The sequence below is a fragment of the Dendrobates tinctorius genome, unplaced genomic scaffold (assembly GCF_039654945.1).
Source record: "Dendrobates tinctorius isolate UK_male_01 unplaced genomic scaffold, ASM3965494v1 ptg000231l, whole genome shotgun sequence".
NCBI lineage: Eukaryota > Metazoa > Chordata > Amphibia > Anura > Dendrobatidae > Dendrobates > Dendrobates tinctorius.
The window spans coordinates 22,197,009-22,218,884 of record NW_027361898.1 but is presented as its reverse complement, the minus strand read 5'-3'; the positions used below and the strand labels follow the sequence as shown (position 1 = coordinate 22,218,884).

The window sequence follows — 21,876 nt, the reverse complement described above, 5'->3', positions numbered from 1 at the left end:
ACTGAAGGAACAGACTGGGAATGTTACCTCCCTCATCTTTTTTCTGCATACTAAGAAGTACCCCAGGCCTCAAAAGGATTCTACCCCTTTGAAATAGTTTATGGGAAAAAAGTCAGGAGGCCTCGTAATTAGTTTGTGCTAAACTACAGTGTCATTAAGTGACCGGACTAAGAAGAAACTTCCCCAAATTATTTTGTGTAATTCTCAATGTGAGGAATCCTTTGGTGCCCTAAAATCAGCATTGGCTAGTTCGCCCGTTCTTCAGGCCAGTTTGTGTAGACTGATGCCAGCTCTTATGGGCCAGGTGCAGTTCTCAGCCAGGTGAATCGACAAGGTGAAAAGCACCCAGTTCTCTATCTAAGCAGGAATCTCCTGCCCAGAGAGGTTACTAATGCAACAATTGAAAAAAAGCATTTAGCAATTGTGTGGGTCTGCAGAAACTGCAGCCATATGTCTATGGTCAACTTCACCGTGATCAGAGATCATAACACACAGAGTTGGCTCAACATAGTAGGGGATAACAGGAAATTGCTCAGATAGAGCCTGATTTTGCAGCACTATGATTTTACAATTCAACATGAGAAAGGAATGGATCATGGCAATGCTGATAGTTTATCCGCCAAGAGGGTCAGAGACTGGATTTACGTGCTAGGGAGCGGACAAGTCAAACTCCCATGCACGTTCAAAAGGAGGGAGGCGTGAAGAAATATATGATCATAAGGGAAATCATAACAGCAGTAGAGTTACATTTAGTAGACAAAAGGGTAAAACTGGATATACCAGTATTGTAAGGACAAAGTGGCTTTGGCTGGAGGTAGGGGTCAATCCTGGCTCCTTACCTCCTAGTCTGAGCTTAGAGGGGGTTAGCAAATGGTGTGTACTAGAAGGATTATTTCCTACAGTCTGTATAGGAAGACACTGGTATTTGAAAAGACACAACGTCGCTCATCGTCCATTCACTGACGACATCATTTAAATAGACCGATCCAGGTCATCCAGGAAATATGAGTCTATGGTCCGGACTATAAAAAGCTGGGTTACAAAACGAGAAAGGTTCACATGTGAGGGCAGCCCAAGGGCTGATACAATCTATAATTTATTTCTCCTCCCTTCAGGAAAACAGATAACTGTAGATGGAAACTTTAAGGTATTTCTGTTACTTATACCTTTTTATTTTATAACTGTTTAGCACATTTGTGTGTGGTTTTTTTGTACTTTATATATTTATTGTAAGCACTATATATTTTTACATTAAAGCATAAAATCTGTAATAAGTTTGACCTTGTATACTCTAAAAGAATCCAATAGCCCTTCAGAGAGTGTGACCTTATCATTGTCTGACAGTAACAAAGATATCGGGAACTCATCACCCCTGTGTTTGATGAGTGATGGCAGTGTAAGAAACCGGGTTGTGTCAAGTGGGTCGGGCTGTGATTTATGCTCACTTTATAGACTAGAACAGAGGTTGAGTGCTGGATTGAGTGATAGGAGATAAATTAACCCTTGCAGGTGCACTCCACATTACATGCTGAGAAGTGTGTACGTGACAAAGTCCCTGTGGCTGTTCGACAGCCGCAACACATGCATGGATTGTGTGTTTGCTAGGCAGTCCCTGCATGTGTTGTGGCTGTCAAACAGCAGCAAGATATACAGGTGTGAGGACTTGAACTCTACACCACCTTCTCCATGCGAGTGGCGGTAGTGTAACGTCCCCCCAGCCCCTCCCATCAGTTCCTGGATCATTTTGCCACTTGGCTTCCACATTTTCTCTCCTGTGACATCCCTACCCTCATCATGGGCGATTTCAACATCCCCATTGCTCTTCCCCTCTCCCCATCTGCTACTCACCTTTTATCTCTAACCTCCTCGTTTGGCCTTTCGCAGCTTGCTAATTCTCCAACGCATGAAGACGGAAACTCCCTGGATTTGGTCTTCTCTCGGCTTTGTGCAGTGGATGATTTCACAAACTCCCCTCTCCCGCTCTCTGATCACAAACTTCTTTCATTCTCTATCAAGAACTGCCAGGCCGCTCAGGTCACCGTCCATATTTATAGAAACATACAGGCCATTAACACCCAGAAACTTACGATGAACTTGCAGTCTTCATTGGCCCCTTTCTCCTCCCTCTCATGTCCTGATTCTGCAGTGAAGCATTACAATGAAACACTTCAAACTGCCCTGGATGATTTTGCACCTCCTATACATAGAACAACACGACAAAGACAGCGACAACCCTGGCACACCCTGCAAACACGTTTCCTGCAGCGGTGCTCCAGGTGTCCTGAACGTCTATGGAGAAAATCCAATCTACACGAAGATTTCATCCAATATAAGTTCATGCTTAGAACATACAACACTGCCCTTCACCTCTCCAAACAAACCTATTTCAACACCCTCATCACCTCACTGTCCAATAACCCGAAACGTCTCTTTGACACTTTTCATTCCTTGCTCAACCCAAGAGTGCAGGCCCCAACTACAGAGCTTCGAGCTGACGATCTGGCTAATTACTTCAAAGAAAAAATTGATCATATCTGACAGGAAATTATCTCCCAATCATCTCATACCATGCACTGTCCTCCTTCCCCCACTGCATCTAGCTCACTCTCTGAGTTTGAACCAGTCACAGAAGAAGTAGTAAGCAGGCTCCTTGCATCTTCTCGCCCAACCACTTGCACCAGTGACCCATTTCCGCCACATCTGCTCCAGTCCCTTTCCCCTGCTGTCACCCCTCACCTAACTAAAATATTTAACCTCTCTCTCTCTTCTGGTATCTTTCCCTCCTTATTTAAGCATGCCATCATACATCCACTACTTAAAAAAATATCCCTCGACCAAAACTGTGGCGCTAACTATAGACCTGTCCCTAATCTTCCCTTCATCTCTGAACTCCTGGAACGCCTGGTCCACTCCCGTCTGATTCGCTATCTCTCTGATAACTCTCTTCTCGACCCTCTCCAATCCGGTTTACGCTCTCTACACTCTACTGAAACTGCCCTCACCAAAGTCTCTAATGATCTACTAACAGCTAAATCTAACGGTCACTACTCCATGCTAATTCTCTTGGATCTCTCTGCAGCATTCGACACTGTGGATCATCAGCTCCTCCTCACTATGCTCCGCTCCATCGGCATCAAGGACACCGTTCTCTCCTGGTTCTCCTCCTATCTCTCTGACCGCTCCTTTACTGTATCTTTTGCTGGCTCCTCTTCCTCTCATCTTCCCCTTACTGTTGGGGTTCCTCAAGGATCGGTTCTAGGCCCCCTCCTCTTCTCCTTGTACACTGCCCCTATTGGTAAAACAATAAGTAGATTTGGTTTACAGTACCATCTCTATGCTGATGACACCCAATTATACAGCCTTTCTAGAAAACACCGGCGATTGTCTAAATGCTGTGTCTAACATCATTTCCTCACTATATCTGAAACTGAACCTGTCAAAGACTGAACTCCTTGTGTTTCTTCCCTCAACTAATGCACCTATACCAGACACTGCCATTTCCGTGTGTGGTTCCACTATTACTCCCCAGCAACATGCCCGCTGTCTTGGGGTCATACTTGACTCCGAGCTTTCATTCACCCCCCACATCCAATCACTGGCTCACTCTTGTTATCTGCATCTCAAAAACATTTCTAGAATTTGACCTTTTCTTACCTTTGACTCTGCAAAAATTCTTACTGTTTCTCATATTCATTCTCGTCTGGACTACTGTAACTCTCTTCTAATCGGTCTCCATCTTACCAAACTTTCCCCCCTCCAATCTGTCTTGAATGCTGCAGCCAGGATCATATTCCTCGCCAATCGTTACACCGATGCCTCTACCTTGTGCCAGTCCTTACACTGGCTACCCATCCACTCCAGAATCCAGTACAAACTTATTGCCCTCACCCACAAAGCACTCCATGGCTCAGCACCACCCTACATCTCCTCCCTTGTTTCAGTCTACCACCCTACCCGTGCCCTCCGTTCTGCTGATGACCTGAGGTTAGCATCCTCGATAATCAGAACCTCCTACTCCCGTCTCCAAGGCTATACATGTGCTGCGCCAATTCTTTGGAATGCACTTCCCAGGTCAATACGAGTAGTCCCCAATCCCTACAATTTTAAGCGTGCCCTGAAAACTCATTTATTCAGACTGGCCTACCGCCTCAACACATTAACCTAATTATCCCTGTGTGGCACAGTCAAAAGTTTTACCATAACCAGGTTCCCCGTATCATGTTCCCACATGCTTTATGCATCTATTAGCCCTCTGTGTCCGTACTGTTACACACTTAACGGTCCAAACAATCAGGGCAATTGTTACCACCCACCTTTCGTGTCTCCCCTTTTTCCCTCATAGATTGTAAGCTTGCGAGCAGGGTCCTCATTCCTCTTGGTATCTGTTATGATCTATGTGATTATTGTTATGCTGTAATGTCTATCGTCTGTACAAGTCCCCTCTGAAATGTAAAGTGCTGCGGAATATGTCGGCGCTATAGAAATAAAATTTATTATTATTATATTTTTCGAGCACTCTAAAGACACTCGGTTAACACAGGAGCATGCTTGTATAATACCTTATCACTCATCACTAATTATGGTGACACTGCTGTCTATAAGCTAGGTAGATCACAGCATGTAGATCACAGGATACCTGCTCTATGAGCCTGAGCAGGTGGTCACACGGGAAGCACTTCTCCTGGACTGGTGACTCATGCATTAGACAGCCATTCTCATGCAGGGGTAGAAGAGTGACCACTACAAAGGAAAAGCATTACCAGGTGTGAACTATGATCAGCTGCAATGGCTGAGGGTTAGGGCTCAAACTCACTTGCGAGAGACTCGCATGTAAACCTTGCACAGCCGCCGGTACTTGGACCGGAGCGTGCGGCGGCATAGAAATACCTGTAGCCGCACGCTCCGGTCCGAGTGCCGGTTTTCATGCGAGAGACTCGCACGACAAGCGTACGAGTCTCTCGCAAGTGAGTATGAGCCCTTAAAGGGACTATCTACGCCTATAATGTTAACGACTCAATTCTTTAGGCGTTGATCAGTAGTACCTGGGAATGGTCACTAAACATTGTAATGGAAAAGTTGGGGTCTGCTCTATATACCAATTTCAGCCTGCTGTTGAAGAAGCTGGTAACAGCTGATCAGTGGGGATGCCCACCAATCTGATAATTATGGGCTACCCTTAAGGATGAGTCATCAATATCGTAGTAGTAAAACAGGGATTTTTGTGATAAACTCACCGTAAAATCCTTTTCTCTGAGACGCTCATTGGGGGACACAGATACTGTAGGTGTATGCTTCTGCCGCTAGGAGGCTGACACTAAGTGGAAAAAAAGAGGTTAGCACCTCCTCCGCCGTATATACCCCTGCCCCTATTGCGAGCGGAAATCAGTTTGGTGCCAAAGCAGTAGGAGGACAACAAAATCAGCCTTAATACAGGTACAATATGTCCAGAAAAAAAGACAACCCTTATATCACATAAATAAATGCGTATAAATTAAACAAAATAGAAGCCAACTTGGCTAATAGGGTGGGTGCTGTGTCCCCCAATGAGCGTCTCGGAGAAAAGGATTTTACAGTGAGTTTATCACAAAAATCCCTGTTTCTCCATCACCTCATTGGGGGACACAGATACTGTGGGACGTCCTAAAGCAGTCCCTGGGTGGGAGATTGACTCACCGATCCAAGCTACATGCACCTCTTGTTTAAAGGTGCGCCACCGCTGCTTGGAGACTCCTTCTACCCAGGCTCGCATCCACCGAGGCCCGAGTATGGATATTATAATGTTTGGCAAATGTGTGCAGGCTGGACCAGGTTGCTGCCTTGCAAACTTGTTCCATCGAAGCCTGGTTTTGAAGCGCCCAAGAGACGCCCACTGCCCGAGTAGAGTGCGTTCTGATCCCTGTTGGAATCGGCATGCCTCTAATGCGGTAAGACTCCTGAATAGTCAAACGAATCCATCTGGCTATAGTCGATTTCGAAGCAGCGAGTCCCTTACTGCGCCCTTCGGGGAGCACGAACAGCGTATCCGTCTGACGAAAGGGTGCCGTCCTCGACACGTACTTCCGGAGGGCTCTTACCAAGTCTAACGTGTGAAGAGCCTTTTCCACACGGTGCACGACAAAATGAAGGCAAGACAACATCCTCATTAATGTGAAAAGAGGACACGACTTTCAGCAGAAAAGGAGGGGCTGGTCTGAGCACCACCTTATCCTTATGGAAAGTGAGGAACGGAGCTCGGAAGGATAGGGCCGCCAGCTCTGAAACCCGCCTGATAGAAGTGATGGCCACTAGGAACACCACTTTCCAGGAGAGGTACCTCAAAGAGACATCCTGAAGTGGTTCAAATGGAGCTTCCTTCAGAACACTTAGGACCAGGTTAAGGTCCCAGGCGTCTATAGGCGCCTTATAGGGAGGTACCAAGTGGGAGACTCCCTGGATGAAAGTCTTAACCTGCAAATTGGTAGCAATTTTGCGCTGGAACAGGACGGATAAGGCCGATATTTGTCTCCTAAGGGAACTTGGGGCCAAGCCAGAGTCTAGGCCCAACTGGAGAAAGGCCAAGATGTTGGGAATCGAGAATCTCAGTGGAGAAACACTCCGGCCTCGACACCAAGCAAAGAACACCTTCCAGGTGTGGTGGTAAATTCGTGCTGAAGCAGGCTTCTGGGCGCTAACCATTGTAGCAACCACCTTGATCCCAAACCCTGCCTGGGGTAGAATCCAAGATTGAACGGCCATGCCGTCAAACACAGGGCCCCTGAGTTCGGGTGGCAAATCAGCCCTCGAGAAAGTAGATCTGGGCGCTCTGGCAGTCGCCAAGGAACGTCGGCGAACAGCTGCATTAGATCTGCGTACCACGCTCGACGGGGCCAGTCCGAAGCCAGCAGAATTGCCGGAACCCCATCTGTCTTGATCTTTTTGATGGCTCTCGGGAGTAGTGGCAGTGGGGAAAATAGATATGGGAGGCGGAACTGGTTCCATGGCAGAACCAACGCATCCACAGCGATTGCTTGCAGGTCCCTGGCTCGAGCGACATGTGTGGGCACCTTGGCGTTCACTCTGGACGCCATCTGGTCCACATCCGGAGTTCCCCACAGTTGACAAAACTGCTGGAAGACCTCGGGATGTAGTGACCACTCTCCGGACGCAAGACCCTGCCGGCTGAGAAAGTCTGCCGCCTAGTTTTCCACGCCCGGGATGTGGACTGCCGAAATCACCGAGTGGTTTGCTTCGGCCCACTGAATAACGTGCCCCACCTCGCGCATGGTTGCTCTGCTGTGGGTGCCCCCTTGGTGATTTATGTAAGCCAGCGCCGTGGCGTTGTCCGATTGGATCCGGACGGGGCGGTCTGCTAAGAAGTGATGAAACTGCTGCAGAGCCAGCCGAATTGCTCGTATCTCCAATAAGTTGATCGGGAGGCGTGCCTCCTGTGGCGACCACCGTCCCTGGGACGTGTGGTGGCGAAACACCGCTCCCCAGCCAAGGAGACTGGCGTCGGTTGTTATCACCAACCAATGGTCTGGGGGGCAGGGTTTCCCCTGGGTCAGAGAGGAACTGGTTATCTACCATCCAAGCGACTGCCTGACTTGAGAGGACAGTCGGCACCGCCGATCGAGCGTGAAAGGATTCTTGTCCCAGGCTGACAAGAGAGCGTGCTGCAGGGGGCGAAAATGGAACTGGGCTATCTGTATTGCTTCCATTGCTGCCACCATTCTTCCTAGAATCCTCATCCCGAAACGAATGGTATGAGGGACTGGTTGGCAAAGAGTCCGAACTCCCTGCCGGAGAGCTGGGGCTTTTTCCTGAGGGAGAATTACCAACCCTCAGCAAGTGTCGAAGACCATTCCTAAGAAGGAAATCCTCTGAGCTGGCACAAGGGATGACTTCTTCGCATTGACCAACCACCCTAAGCGGGCAAGAGTATCTAGAGTGATGTTGACATTTTCCTCGCATGCCCGTCTTGAAGGGCCCTTGACCAATAAGTCGTCCAAGTAGGGCAAGACGACTATGCCTCGAGAATGCAATATGGCCATGACAACTGCCATAACCTTTGTGAACACGCTGGGAGCCGTGGCTAACCCGAAAAGTAGCACCACGAACTGAAAACCGTTGATGGCGAAACGCAGGAACCTTTGATGAGGAGGAAAGATGGGAATATGCAGATATGCGTCCTGGATGTCGACCGAGGCCAAGTATTCTCCCCGCTCCATGGCCGATACGACAGAACGGAGAAACTCCTTCCGGAAATGTCTGATCCTGATGAATTTGTTCAGAAGTTTGAGGTCCAAAACAGGTCTGACAGACCCGTCCTTTTTGGGAACCGCAAACAGGTTGGAATAGAAGCCCTGAGCCCTTTCGTGCTCTTGCACGGGAACAATGACCCCATTGCGCTGGAGCGATTCGATGGCTCCCAACAGAGCTCTTGCCTGGGTATCCACCCTGGGATGACGAGAAAGAAAAAAACGTTTTGGAGGGTTTCTGACAAACTCTATTTTGTAACCTGAGGCCACCAACTCCTTTACCCATGCGTCGCCTGCGACACTGAACAAGACGTGGCGAAACCAGAGTAATCAGCCGCCCACCTTGCTGGTGTCGTCTGGTAAACGCCTCGAGTCATTTGGCTGATGATCTTTGGGATCTGGATCCCCTCGATCTGGGCTGTTGAGAACGCATTCTCCCCAATGGGTTGGTTCTATATGAGACCTGCTGCTCCCTATCCTGGTTGGGGCCGCCTGAAGAAGTGGAATTGGCCGCTGTGGTCCACCTGGGGTAGCGAAAGGCCCGAAAACGTGCCTGAAAAGGGTGGCGAAAAGGTGGTTTGACCTTTTGTTGAGGGAGAAAACCGCTCTTTCCTCCTGTGGAGTCAGAGATAAGTTGATGTAACTTCTCCCCAAATAGACAACCGCACTGATAGGGTAGGGAAGTCAAGGACTTCTTGGAAGTAGAATCGGCCTGCCATGTCCTTAACCATAGAGCTCTTCTGATAGAAATTGGCCGCATCCAAAGATGCATTGATTACGTAGTCTCCGGCCATCGCGATTTGACTCTCGATCTCCTTGTTTAATGATTCTGACCATGAGATCATGGCCTTGGCTACCCAAGTTGCTGAGAACGAGGGAGAGAGCGCTTATCCTGACGCCTCATATACTGAGCGAGCTAAGCTCTCTGAGGCGATCCGTGGGATCCTTAATAGAGGAACCACTAGGTACGGATAACAGTTTTAGTGGCTAGGCGTGACACCGGTGGATCCACCATCGGAGATTCCGTCCATTTTTTACGGAGGTCGTGGGCAAATGGATACCTTGCTTCGAGTGCCTTTTGACCCGAGAAACGCCTGTCTGGTCGTTCCCTGTGTCGCTGCACTATGTCCTCAAACTCAGGGTGAGAGGAAAAAATTCTGTGTGGCTGCTTCACTCGCTTAAACGCCACCTTATGCCATGTAGCCGCTGCGGGGTCATCCTCAATCCCCCAGGTCTGATTGACGGCTTCTATGAGGCTGTCCACTGTCTAACTAACTACGGTTAGTTATAACAAATTATAAGGAATATATATATGTGTGTGTGTATATATATATATCTATGAGTGTAGAGCCCCGCCCACTCCACATAGCCACATTCATTATAATATCCCGCATCGTCCCATCAGCCAGAGCCACCGGACTACTACTCCTAATATCCCACATCGTCACGTCAGCCAGAGCCACCGGACTACTACCCCTAATATCCCACATCATCCCGTCAGCCTGGGGTCAGAACCAGAGCGCTAAGTGGAACGGTCCTAACTTCCATACCGGGAATCCCTTTAAGAGAGGCCTGGTGTCAGAACCAGAGCGCTGAGTGGATTTGCCCTGACTTCCATACCAATGAACCCTTTAATAGAAGCCTGGGGTGAGAATCAGAGCGTTGAGGGATTTACCATAACTTCCATACCGGAGATCCCTTTAAAAGAGCCTGGGGTCCGTACCATAGCATTTGAAGGCAATTGCCCTGACTTCCATACCGGGGATCCCTTTAAGAGAGCTTGGGATCAGAACCAGAGCGCTGAGTGGATTTGCCCTGACTTGCATACAATGATCCCTTGAATAGAACCCTGGGGTCAGAATCAGAGCGCTGAGGGATTTGCCCTAACTTCCATACAGGAGATCCCTTTAAGAGAGCCTGGAGTCAGTACCAGAGCATTTGAAGGCAATTGCCCAAGTGGATTTGCCCTAAATTCCATACCAGTGATCCCTTTAAGAGAAACTGGGGTCAGAACCACAGAGCTGACGGTCCTAACTTCCATACCGGAGATCCCTTTAAGAGAGGCCTGGGGTCAAACCAAAGCGCTGGATGGATTTGCTCTGACTTCCATACCAATGATCCCTTTAAGAGGGAAGATGTGCCTATATGATGGAGGATGTGTGATGTGTATATGGGCACAGGAGGGGGGGATTCATTTCTGTCATGTGCTCTGTGCTTCTTTTTGGGAGGGCAGACAATGGCTGGGAGGTTATGTTCCTGGGGATGCTAGATTTCTCCCACCATGTCAGTGTCTGCTGAGGTGTTGTCAAGTGGGAAAACTTGCTCATAACAACCAATCACAGCTCAGCTTCTTTTCACCAGCTCTGGTGAAATGAGAGCTGCTTAGTGATTGGTTGCAAGGAAAACTGTAGCTCATAGCAACCAATCATAGCTCAGCTTCTTTTGAACTGCTCTGTTGAAATGAAAGATGCTTCGTGATTGGTTGGTGATATACACACACACACACACACACACACACACACACACTCACTTTTATATATAGAGATTCTCCCCATTGACGAACGGTCAGCAAAAACTTGAAAGGCTTTGCCTTTCAGCCCTGGAATTAAATACTATGCCCACTGATCACAGGGCAGATTGTATTACCTGCAAGTTTTTTAAATACTCTGAAGGAAAGTATCTAAAGGCCCTTTTACATTTAGCGATGCACCAGCGATCCCGACCACGGTACGACCCGGTCAGGATTGCTGGTGCATCGCTAAATAATCGCTAGTGAGCTGCCACACAGACAGATCTCACAGCGATGCAGCAGCGATACAGCGGACGATACTTACCTTTCAGATGCGGCGATCCTGACGTCCTCCCGCCCGCCTCCACATGTCGCTTGTCGGTGCCACAGGAAGCCCAGCAGGAAGCTCCCGACTAGAAATGGAGCCGGCCGTTGTCGCGCGATCAGCGATGGACAGCGGGGGAGCCGGTCGGAGGTAAGTATCACACATAGCGATATCTCTATAAAGTCACAAAATCGGTGACGTTATAGCGATATTGCTAGCGATATCGCTATGTGTAAAACCCCCTTAAGTCTCCATCTTTCTCCATCACGGGGAAGTCTTCCAAGCATTGTCTCCTTTGATTTATATCCTGGGAATGGGGTAGCTGAGAACTGTTACCCCTTGGTATTTGGGCCATCCTAGCTGGAGATCTCTCTCGGTCTGATGTTCTGCAGCATCAGCCTCTCTCGCCTCAGCCTGTCATTCTGCAGCAGCCTGTTGGCATTCTAGAATAAGCTGCAGGCGCATACTGGCATCATTCTCCCAGCTGTTGTAAGACCTTTTGCACAGAAAAGTCCATGCTTTCCTCTGAACTGGCATTGTTAGTACCCCCAGAAGTTGTTTCTGGGGCAAGGTCCATTGCTTGGCTCCTCTTGAGTTGGGCTTTCACTTTTTCCAGGTGCCATTCTGGTCTGAGTCTTGCTCCATCAAGGCACCAATGAGCAGATCTTTGGATTTGTCTGCTGTCTCTTTTCCTCTCTGCTCACAGAGGATAATCAGAGCCTTCTTACTCTACCGATATGGCAGCCATATGCAAGAAACAAACAGTCTTATGCAAATAAATGATAGAAAAAATAAACTGGAAGTGATAACTGTTTGCAAGTATATGTATGTAAGCACTGAATTGAACCTTGTAGAACTGGTGCACTCCTCACGAGGATTTAATTTCTTTAGTACAGGGAATAATTGCTGAATAAGTACTAATTCTCTGATAGAAGTAACAAAGAAAAGAACACTTCTCAGCACGTGACGTGGAGTACACCTGCAACGGTTCATTTATCTCCTTTCTCTCAATTCAGCTCTCAACCTCTTTTCTAGGTTATAAAGTGAGCATAAATCAGGCCCTGACACACTCAGCACAACCCAGATTCTTATGCTGCCACATCTCCTCAAACACACGGGGTGATGAGTCCCCAAAATATGTTACTATCAGACAATGAGAAGGTCACACACTCTCTGAAGGCCATACAAGGTCAAACGTATTAAAGATTTTAAGCAACTATGCAAAACGGTTAAACAGTTATAAAATAAAAAGGGATAAATAGTAGAAATACCTTAACGTTTCCATCTACAGTTATCATCTGTTTTTCTGAGGGAAGGAGAAATGAATTATGGATTGCATAAGTCCTTAGGCTGTCCTCACATCTGAACCCTTCTCTTTGTGTAACCCAGCTTTTTATAGTCCGGACCATAGGCTCATTTTTCCAGGATGACCTGGATCAGTCTATTTAAACGATGCCATCTGTGATTGGACGATTAGCCACATTGTGTCTTTTCAAATACCAGTGTCTTCCTATACAGACAGTAGGGAATATTCCTTCTCGTACAGACCATTTGCTAACACCCTCTATGCTCAGACTGTAGGAGGTAAGGGGCCAGGATTGACTACTACCTCCAGCAAAAGCCACTTTGTCCTTACAATACTGGTATATCCAGTTTTACCCATTTGTCTACTAAATGTAACTCTACTGCTGTTATGATTTCCCTTATTTCTTTTTCTTTTATTTTACTCGCTTATATAGCGCCACTAATTCCACAGCACTTTACAGACATTACCGGAACTGTCATTTTGGTGGAGTCAGTATAAAATGGTCCAACTCCTAAAATATATAATAAATTGGGTACAGTATTTCAATGCACAATGTGCTGAATATTTTTGAAATGTAGGCTGTTCTATTCCTGATCTAAGGCTACATTCACACACAGCGTTTTTGCTGCGTTTTTTGAGGATACGGTTTTCAGCTGCAAAAGCAGATCAGCTTTTAAAAAAACCGCATCACCTGAAAGGTTTTTGAGCTCATAGATAATGTTTTCAATAGCAAAAGCAGATTAGAAAAATGCCTCACAAACTGACATGCTCATTCTTTGGGAGGATCGGTTTTTGAGCCCAAAAACGGATCTTCACAAAACGATGTGTCTGAATGTCATATCTTGAGGCCCATTGACTTTGCTGGGATGCCCAGAGTCACTGCATTTTACTGCAAAAAACGGATCCGCAAAAACGCTGTGTGTGAATCATGGCCCCCCCCCCCTAGAAGCAGGGGCACGCACCTATCAAAACTCGTATGCTGCAGTGCTCCCGTCCTGCATCGGCTCCAGGCTGCAGGGAGCAATCTCCCCTCCTCTGTCCTGTCTTCTGCTGTCTTCACCAGAGAGAGGAGGGGAAGGGGTGCCTGCCCTGCACAGTGAAAGTACTACTGCTCATCTGTGTCACCGGAAGGTCACTAATGCTAATATTGTAGGTGATTATTATGTGCTCTCTGTAAAAGGAAGATCTTAAAGAGACTCTTAAAAGACGTTTCATGTTTCTTAAAATGGTTGCCTACACACGTCACAGAGTGAACTATTTTGCCATCAATGTTCGATATGTTTGTGACAACAAAGAAATTGTTACCAAGACACTGGCAGTAAAAGATACTAAAGCTCATCACAGTAGCCAGTTTCTCCAGGCCTTAGTGGAAAAAGTCCTGCAAGATTACGAACTCAAAAAAGAACAGGTTCTTGCTATTGTAACGGACAATGCTTCAAACATAAGTACAATTAAACTGATGAATGAGAGTAATGAACAACAGCTAGAAGAACATTTAGGATTCAGTATGTTTGAGATGGAAGGCCACAGTGCTGTTCATGTAACTGAGGAACAAACAGATATTACAACAGAAGAACAGCAAAATTATTCAGTAGAAATAGATGATCTTGTTGAAACTGCTTCAAAACACTTTCATATTCATCACATGCGCTGTTGTGTGCACACGCTGCAGCTGGCAATAAGAGATAGTCTGCAAGAGGGACATGCTGGAAATCTATTTGGAAAAGTGAGGAAATTGGTTATTGCCGCCAGAACCCCTAAAATTGATTCCATCTTGAAGAGACGTGCTGGGAAAGGGGCAATTGTCGATCAAGCCACTTGGTGGGGCAGCACTTATTTAATGATTGAGCAATTGCTTGAAATAAAACCGTTTCTTATAGATATGGAGAATCCTCAGGTAACCCTAAATGAAGGTCAATGGACACAGGTGACTGAATTGAAGGAATTGCTTAATCACCCATTTACTGTGACTAAAAAATTACAAGCTGAGGATTTAACTAATGGCATTTTCATAAGGGAGTGGAAGAACTTGCTATTTTGCCTGTCCCAAAGAGGAGGTTTAATCACAGATGGCATTTCTGCTTCAATGAAACAGAGAGACACACAGCTATTGGAAAATAAAATAAAAATAAAATTTTTCTGGCAGCTGTTTATGTGGACCCAAGTCATCGTATACTGCTTGATGATTAACAGCTTACTAAAGGAAAAGAAGCTCTGACTGAGGTAGCAGTTAGGATGAGTGGCCTACAGGAGGACTGCCAGGCGCAAGAGGACTTTGGTCCTGACAGTGCTACTGCTGCCATATCTTCATCCTCATCAGATGAGGCGTTTTGACTTTGACAAGTATTTAGATGACATGGAGCAGGCAAAGCGTTGCCGCAAGGAAAAAGATTTCACTCCGTCTCCTATAGCAAGCAGATTGACCAGATTTCAGCAAAATGTTTCACTTGCTCTCAAAGAAATAGAAAAATTCAACCGTTCATCAAAACTGACTGTGCATGAGGCAATTCCTTTATACATGGAAATTGGTAGAGATGTTGCCCATGTGGTTACGGCTTTGCCTCCAACCCTAGTGTAGAGAGGTTGGTCTCTGGCCTTAAAATTATTAGGTCAGGTTTGAGGTCATCTATGAAGGAGGATCTGATGGAGGCAATTCTATTTCTTAGAACAAATTCATAGACTGCACAAATGTTATTTAGTATGTTTTTGTTGAAAACTGTTTTTTTGCCACTTACAATATATAACACTATGTAATAAACTATGTATTACATCTTGATTATTGTATCATAAAAATGATTAAATGTCTGATATTCACATTTTACTACAATAAATTTTTCACTTAAATATAAGCAATATATGTGGGAGTTGGAGTCGGTGTAAGGGAAATTGAGGACTCGGAGTCGCAGGTTCGGCTTACCGACTCCACAGCCCTGGGGCTCACAATCTAAATTCCCTATCAGTATGTCTTTGGAATGTGGGAGGAACCCGGAGGAAACCCACACAAACATGGGGAGATACAAATTCCTTGCAGATGTTGTCCTTGGTGGGAATTTGAACCCAGGACCCCACTGAACCACCTTGCTGCCCACTGAGCCACCATGCCGCCCATTGATTATATATTTCCTTCACAGAATCAATCCTATATCTCAAGAGCGCCATAGACACTTGGTTAGCACATGAGCATGCTGAGATAACACCTTTTTCCAGCAAGCTTTCTCATCACTAACCAAAGTCCTTCATCCAATACTCCTGAAAATGTCATCATCCATCAATAGTTTATGCAAAACCATTGACTGAGCAAAACATTTAGGACTTTCGCCTGATTAAAAAAAATAGGATCAGAATTTATATTATATATACTTTGCTTTGACATTTCTTCTTGATATTCTCTCCCTTTACAAGTGTGTTTAGATTGGGCAATGCCATAATATTGGAATTGTATTTATTTCTTTTGGTTCTTTTACATCATCTTCATTTGGCTTTCATTCGAGAAACTACATATACAGTGCCTTGCGAAAGTATTCGGCCCCCTGGAACTTTTCAACCTTTTCCCACATATCATGCTTCAAACATAAAGATACCAAATGTAAATTTTTGGTGAAGAATCAACAACAAGTGAGACACAATTGTGAAGTTGAACGAAATTTATTGGTTATTATAAATTTTCATGGAAATTCAAAATCTAAAAAGTGGGGCGTGCAATATTATTCGGCCCCTTTACTTTCAGTGCAGCAAACTCACTCCAGAAGTTCATTGTGGATCTCCGAATGATCCAATGTTGTCCAAAATGACTAATGATGATAAATATAATCCACCTGTGTGTATTCAAGTCTCTGTATAAATGCTCCTGCTCTGTGATAGTCTCAGGGTTCTGTTTGAAGTACAGAGAGCAGCATGAAGACCAAGGAACACAACAGGCAGGTCCGTGATACTGTTGTGGAGAAGTTTAAAGCCAGATTTGGATACAAAATGATTTCCAAAACTTTAAACATCCCAAGGAACACTGTGCAAGCGATCATATTGAAATGGAAGGAGTATCATACCACTGCAAATCTACCAAGACCCGGCCGTCCCTCTCAAACAAGGAGAAGACTGATCAGAGATGCAGCCAAGAGACCCATGATCACTCTGGATGAACTGCAGAGATCTACAGCTGAGGTGGGACAGTCTGTCCATAGGACAACAATCAGTCGTACACTACTCAAATCTGGCCTTTATGAAAGAGTGGCAAGTAGAAAGCCATTTCTCAAAGATATCCATAAAAAGTGTCGTTTAAAGTTTGCAACAAGCCACCTGGGAGACACACCAAACATGTGGAAGAAGGTGCTCTGGTCAGATGAAACCGAAATCGAACTTTTTGGCAACAATGCCAAACGATATGTTTGGCGTAAAGGCAACACAGCTCATCACCCTGAACACTCCATCCCCACTGTCAAACATGGTGGTGAAAAAATCATGATTTGGGCCTGCTTTTCTTCAGCAGGTACAGGGAAGATGGTTAAAATTGATGGGAAGATGGATGGAGCCAAATACAGGACCATTCTTAAAGAAAACCTGTTGGAGTCTGCAAAAGACCTGAGACTGGGACGGAGATTTGTCTTCCAACAAGACAATGATCCCAAACATAAAGCAAAATCTACAATGGAATAGTTCACAAATAAACGTATCCAGGTGTTAGAATGGCCAAGTCAAAGTCCAGACCTGAATCCAATCGAGAATCTGTGGAAAGAGCTGAAAACTGCTGTTCACAAACGATCTCCATCAAACCTCACTGAGCTCAAGCTGTTTGCCAAGGAAGAATAGGCAAGAATTTCAGTCTCTCGATGTACAAAACTGATAGAGACATACCCCAAGCGACTTGCAGCTGTAATAACAGCAAAAGGTGGCGCAACAAAGTATTAAGTTAAAGGGGCCGAATAATATTGTATGCCCCACTTTTCAGTTTTTTACTTCTTGCAAAAATTTAAAATAACCAATAAATTTTGTGCAACTTCACAATTGTGTTCCACTTGTTGATTCTTCACCAAAAATTTACATTTGGTATCTTTTTATGTTTGAAGCATGATATGTGGGAAAAGGTTAAAAAGTTCCAGGGGGCCAAATACTTTCGCAAGGCACTGTATCATGTCAGATAGTATGAGTTTATAAGAAATGTGGGAGATTATTGTGGACAGTCATCTTCCTGGGCTTCCTGTCATTCTTGAAGCACCTTGCAGTCAGCCTGGCCATGGCCTGTAATGTCCGCTCACAATGAATGGCATTCATCTGCACAGGAAAGAGATACTGTAGGTTTAGAGTATTTTGGACTGGATTATCACATGCCGTTTTCAGTGCGGTTTTTGATGTGGCTTTTTATGTGCATTTATCAGAGTGCATACAATTGAGGAAAAGAAGTCTTTCCTTTATACTTATGGACCCACTCCTGCCTTTGGCCATGAGAACTGCTTGAAGAATTGCATGTGTGAATCAAGTCTTTAACAGGTTTGCTCATAATTGACATTTATCACCCATTCACACGATAGTTGATAAATGTCTGATTGCTGCGGCCCCACTGATTACTGAAAAGGTTGCTGTTCTCTGCTGCGTCCATCACCATAGCATGGAGAGACGAGGTGCCTTCGTCACCGCCACTTCATTCAATCCCCTCTGAGGACTTAGTCTGTTTATATGGACAGACTATCAGCGCAATACCACCGCATTCGTTTTAATGCCTGCTTACACAAGTAGACCAAATTAAATGATGTGCTCTGCAGTAGATCGGTACAATATTGTGCAGTGCATAGGCTGCCATTGTTCTTGGCAGTGCAAGTCCTGTTTACACAGGATGATGCATCACGAGAATGATCGTCTTTTATGCTGCGCTAAACATCATTTCACCTGATGAATGAGCGTTTTGCTCATTCATCGGGTGATTGGCGGCCTATTTACACAGCAAAATAATTGTGAATAATCTTTCAGTGGAAATGCTGCTTTAGGTCCTTGCTGTAGTGATGTCTGGGAGCTCCACCACTGGGACCCCATCAATCAGATATTTATCACCTGTCCACAATGTGATCCTTGTAGTCCTACACCCTCCTCACTGACATGCCTCTGCCTTTCTTCTCTGTTTAGCGGATTGTGCTGAAATTATTTTACTTGCAAGTGGAAAGTTTGTTGACCTCCAAATAGTTTGTTTTTTCAATATGGCAACGCTACTTATTAAAATCAATGTCCGATCTCCTCAATGTTACTGTTATATTATGAGTTATATTTTTCATATTTGACCTGCTTTTCAGGTGATGGTAAAGAAGAGAAGGGGACGGAGCCCACACGAGTAGTGGTAAGGACACTCCATGCCTTGTATTGTCAGTAGTCTGGATTAATAATCTGTACAGTCATTGTAAAGCTGTAGATTGTATACTGATCATAGTCTGTACAATCATTGTAAAGCTACAGATTGTATACTGATCATAGTCTGTACAATCATTGTAAAGCTACAGATTGTATACTGATCATAGTCTGTACAATCATTTTAAAACTGCGGATTGTATACTGATCATAGTCTGTACAATCATTTTAAAACTGCGGATTGTATACTGATCATAGTCTGTACAATCATTTTAAAACTGCGGATTGTATACTGATCATAGTCTGTACAATCATTGTAAAGCTGTAGATTGTATTCTGATCATAATCTGTACAATCATTGTAAAGCTGTAGATTGTATACTGATTATAGTCTGTACAATCATTCTAAAGCTGTAGATTGTATACTGATCATAGTCTGTACAATCATTGTAAAGCTGCAGATTGTATACTGATCATAGTCTTTACAATCATTGTAAAGCTGCAGATTGTATACTGATCATAATCTGTACAATCATTCTAAAGCTGCAGATTGTATACTGATCATAGTCTGTACAATCATTGTAAAGCTGTAGATTGTATACTGATCTTAGTCTTTACAATCATTGTAAAGCTGTAGATTGTATACTGATCATAGTCTGTACAATCATTGTAAAGCTGTAGATTGTATACTGATCATAATCTGTACAATCATTGTAAAGCTGTAGATTGTAAAGATTATGATCAGTATACAATCATTGTAAAGCTGTAGATTGTATACTGATCATAACCTGTACAATCATTGTAAAGCTGTAGATTGTACAGACTATGATCAGTATACAATCTACAGTTTTACAATGATTGTACAGACTATGATCAGTATACAATCATTGTAAAACTGTAGATTGTATACTGATCTTAGTCTTTACAATCATTGTAAAGCTGTAGATTGTATACTGATCATAGTCTGTACAATCATTGTAAAGCTGTAGATTGTATACTGATCTTAGTCTTTACAATCATTGTAAAGCTGTAGATTGTATGCTGATCATATTCTGTACAATCATTGTAAAGCTGTAGATTGTATACTGATCATAGTCTGTACAATCATTGTAAAGCTGTAGATTGTATACTGATCATACTTAGTCATTGTAATGCTGTAGATTGTATACTGATCATACTTAGTCATTGTAATGCTGTAGATTGTATACTAACCATTGTCTGTACAGTCACTGCAAAGCTGTAGATAGTATACTAAAGGGCCCGGTAAGCTAAGCGATATCGCTATAACGTCACTGGTTTTGTGACGCAGCAGCGATATCACTATGTGTGATACTTGCCTCCGACCGGCTCCCCCGCTGGTTATCACTGATCGCGCAAGAACGTCCTGGGCGGTTTCTCGTCGGGCGCTTCCTGCTGGGCTTCCTGCTGTGGAGACGAGCGACGCGTGGAGCCGGGCGGGAGGACGTCTTCATCGCCTCGTCTGACAGGTAAGTAACGACCCCCGACCGCTGCTATGTCGCTGGTGAGATCTGCCTGTTTGGCAGTTCACTAGCGATCATTTAGCGATGTACCAGCGATCCTGACCGGGTCATATCGTTGTCGGGATCGCTGGTGCATCGCTAAGTGTAACGGTACCCTAAGACTGTACAGTCACTGTAAAGCTGTAGATTGTGTACTATGTCTGTACAGTCACTGTAATGCTGTAGATTGTTCAGGCTGTGATTAGTATACAATCATCGTAAAGCTGTAGCTTGTGTACAAACAAAACAAGCAAAGGACAAAACCGACCATAAGTCCATAGTATTTAAACAAGTGACTTAAAATTTATTAGTGTAACAGGTAATTAATAATGAAGAAAGTCAATGTACAGAATAAAATATTTGTATACTTAAAATGGCGTTAATATCAAGGAAAAATGCTGCTGGATGATGTGAAAACACAACACGAAGGTGTGCATAAAATTACAAAATCACAATAAAATGTGTTAAAAACATTATATATATATATATATATATATAATGTTTTATATATATGCAAACAAGTATATGAAACGTGCATATATAGTAAAATGTGCAATACAGACTCAAATTGTACAAAAAAGTAAAGTGCAAGTGTCAAAGACACCAGTAGGTGTCAGTGTGTACACATCATACACCGCAGGATCAGAGCATTAGCCATGTAATACGAGAGTAAAAATTATATATATATCCAAAATTCGTGATCATTTACAATGTAATGTGCTCCTGGTCTTCTGGATGGGCGCCCTCCTCCACGTGCGTTTCGGCACGCTGCCTTCGTCAGGGAGCCATGGCACGTGCACTTTACTTTTTTGTCCTATTTGAGTCTGTATTGCACATTTTCCCATATATGCATGTTTCATATACTTGTTTGCTACACTATATGTGCACTATATGATGTTTTTAACACATTTTATTGTGATTTTGTAATTTTATGCACATCTTAGTATTGTGTTTTCAGCCAGCAACATTTTTCCTGGATATTAGCGCCCTTTTAAATATACAAATATTTTATTCTGTTCATTGACGTTCTTCATTCTTAATTACCTGTTACACTAATAAATTTTAAGTCACTTGTTTAAATACTATGAACTTATGGTCGGTTTTGTCCTTTGCTTGTTTTGTTGTCTAATCTTCCGACTGTCCAATTGCCTTTAATTTGTCCATTTTATCAGCCAGCAGGGATACCACTTGGTTTTTGCCTTATGGCTTTGGATACTCGTTGATACGCATATAATTGCTGTGGTCTGATATTAAATCCCCTTTGCTGCTTTGGTGTATTTTAGCTTGTATACTAATCATAGTCTGTAAGGTCACTGTAGTGCTGTAGATTGTGCAGTCACTGTAAAGCTGTAGTTTGTATACTAATCATAGTCTGTAGAGTCATTGTAAAGCTGTTGCTTGTGTGCTAACCATAGCCTGTACAGTCATGGTAAAGCTGTAGATTGTAGATTAGTCAGTCTGTAGAGTCTTTGTAAAGCTGTAGATTGTGTATTAATCGTAGATTGTACAGTCATAGTAAAGTTGTAGATTGTATACCAATCGGCCACAAGCGCTTCTGCCATGTAATGACATTGCTACAGCCTACAGGAGTATATGTCTGGTCTCACACTTCTCAAAATGCCACCAGTATATAGAAGTATACAACCTTCCCTT

General features: G+C 44.2%; 1 protein-coding gene across 2 annotated transcripts in view; it reads left to right on the top strand.

The window, feature by feature from the left end:
• Nucleotides 1–21,876, top strand: part of ZMYM3 (zinc finger MYM-type containing 3) — a 123,660-nt gene that overhangs the window by 30,715 nt on the left and 71,069 nt on the right. For both annotated transcript variants that reach the window (XM_073556173.1, XM_073556174.1), the window contains exon 3: nt 18,653–18,696. In XM_073556173.1, the coding sequence (XP_073412274.1) occupies nt 18,653–18,696 (44 nt within the window). The remainder of the gene's footprint in view (nt 1–18,652; nt 18,697–21,876) is intronic.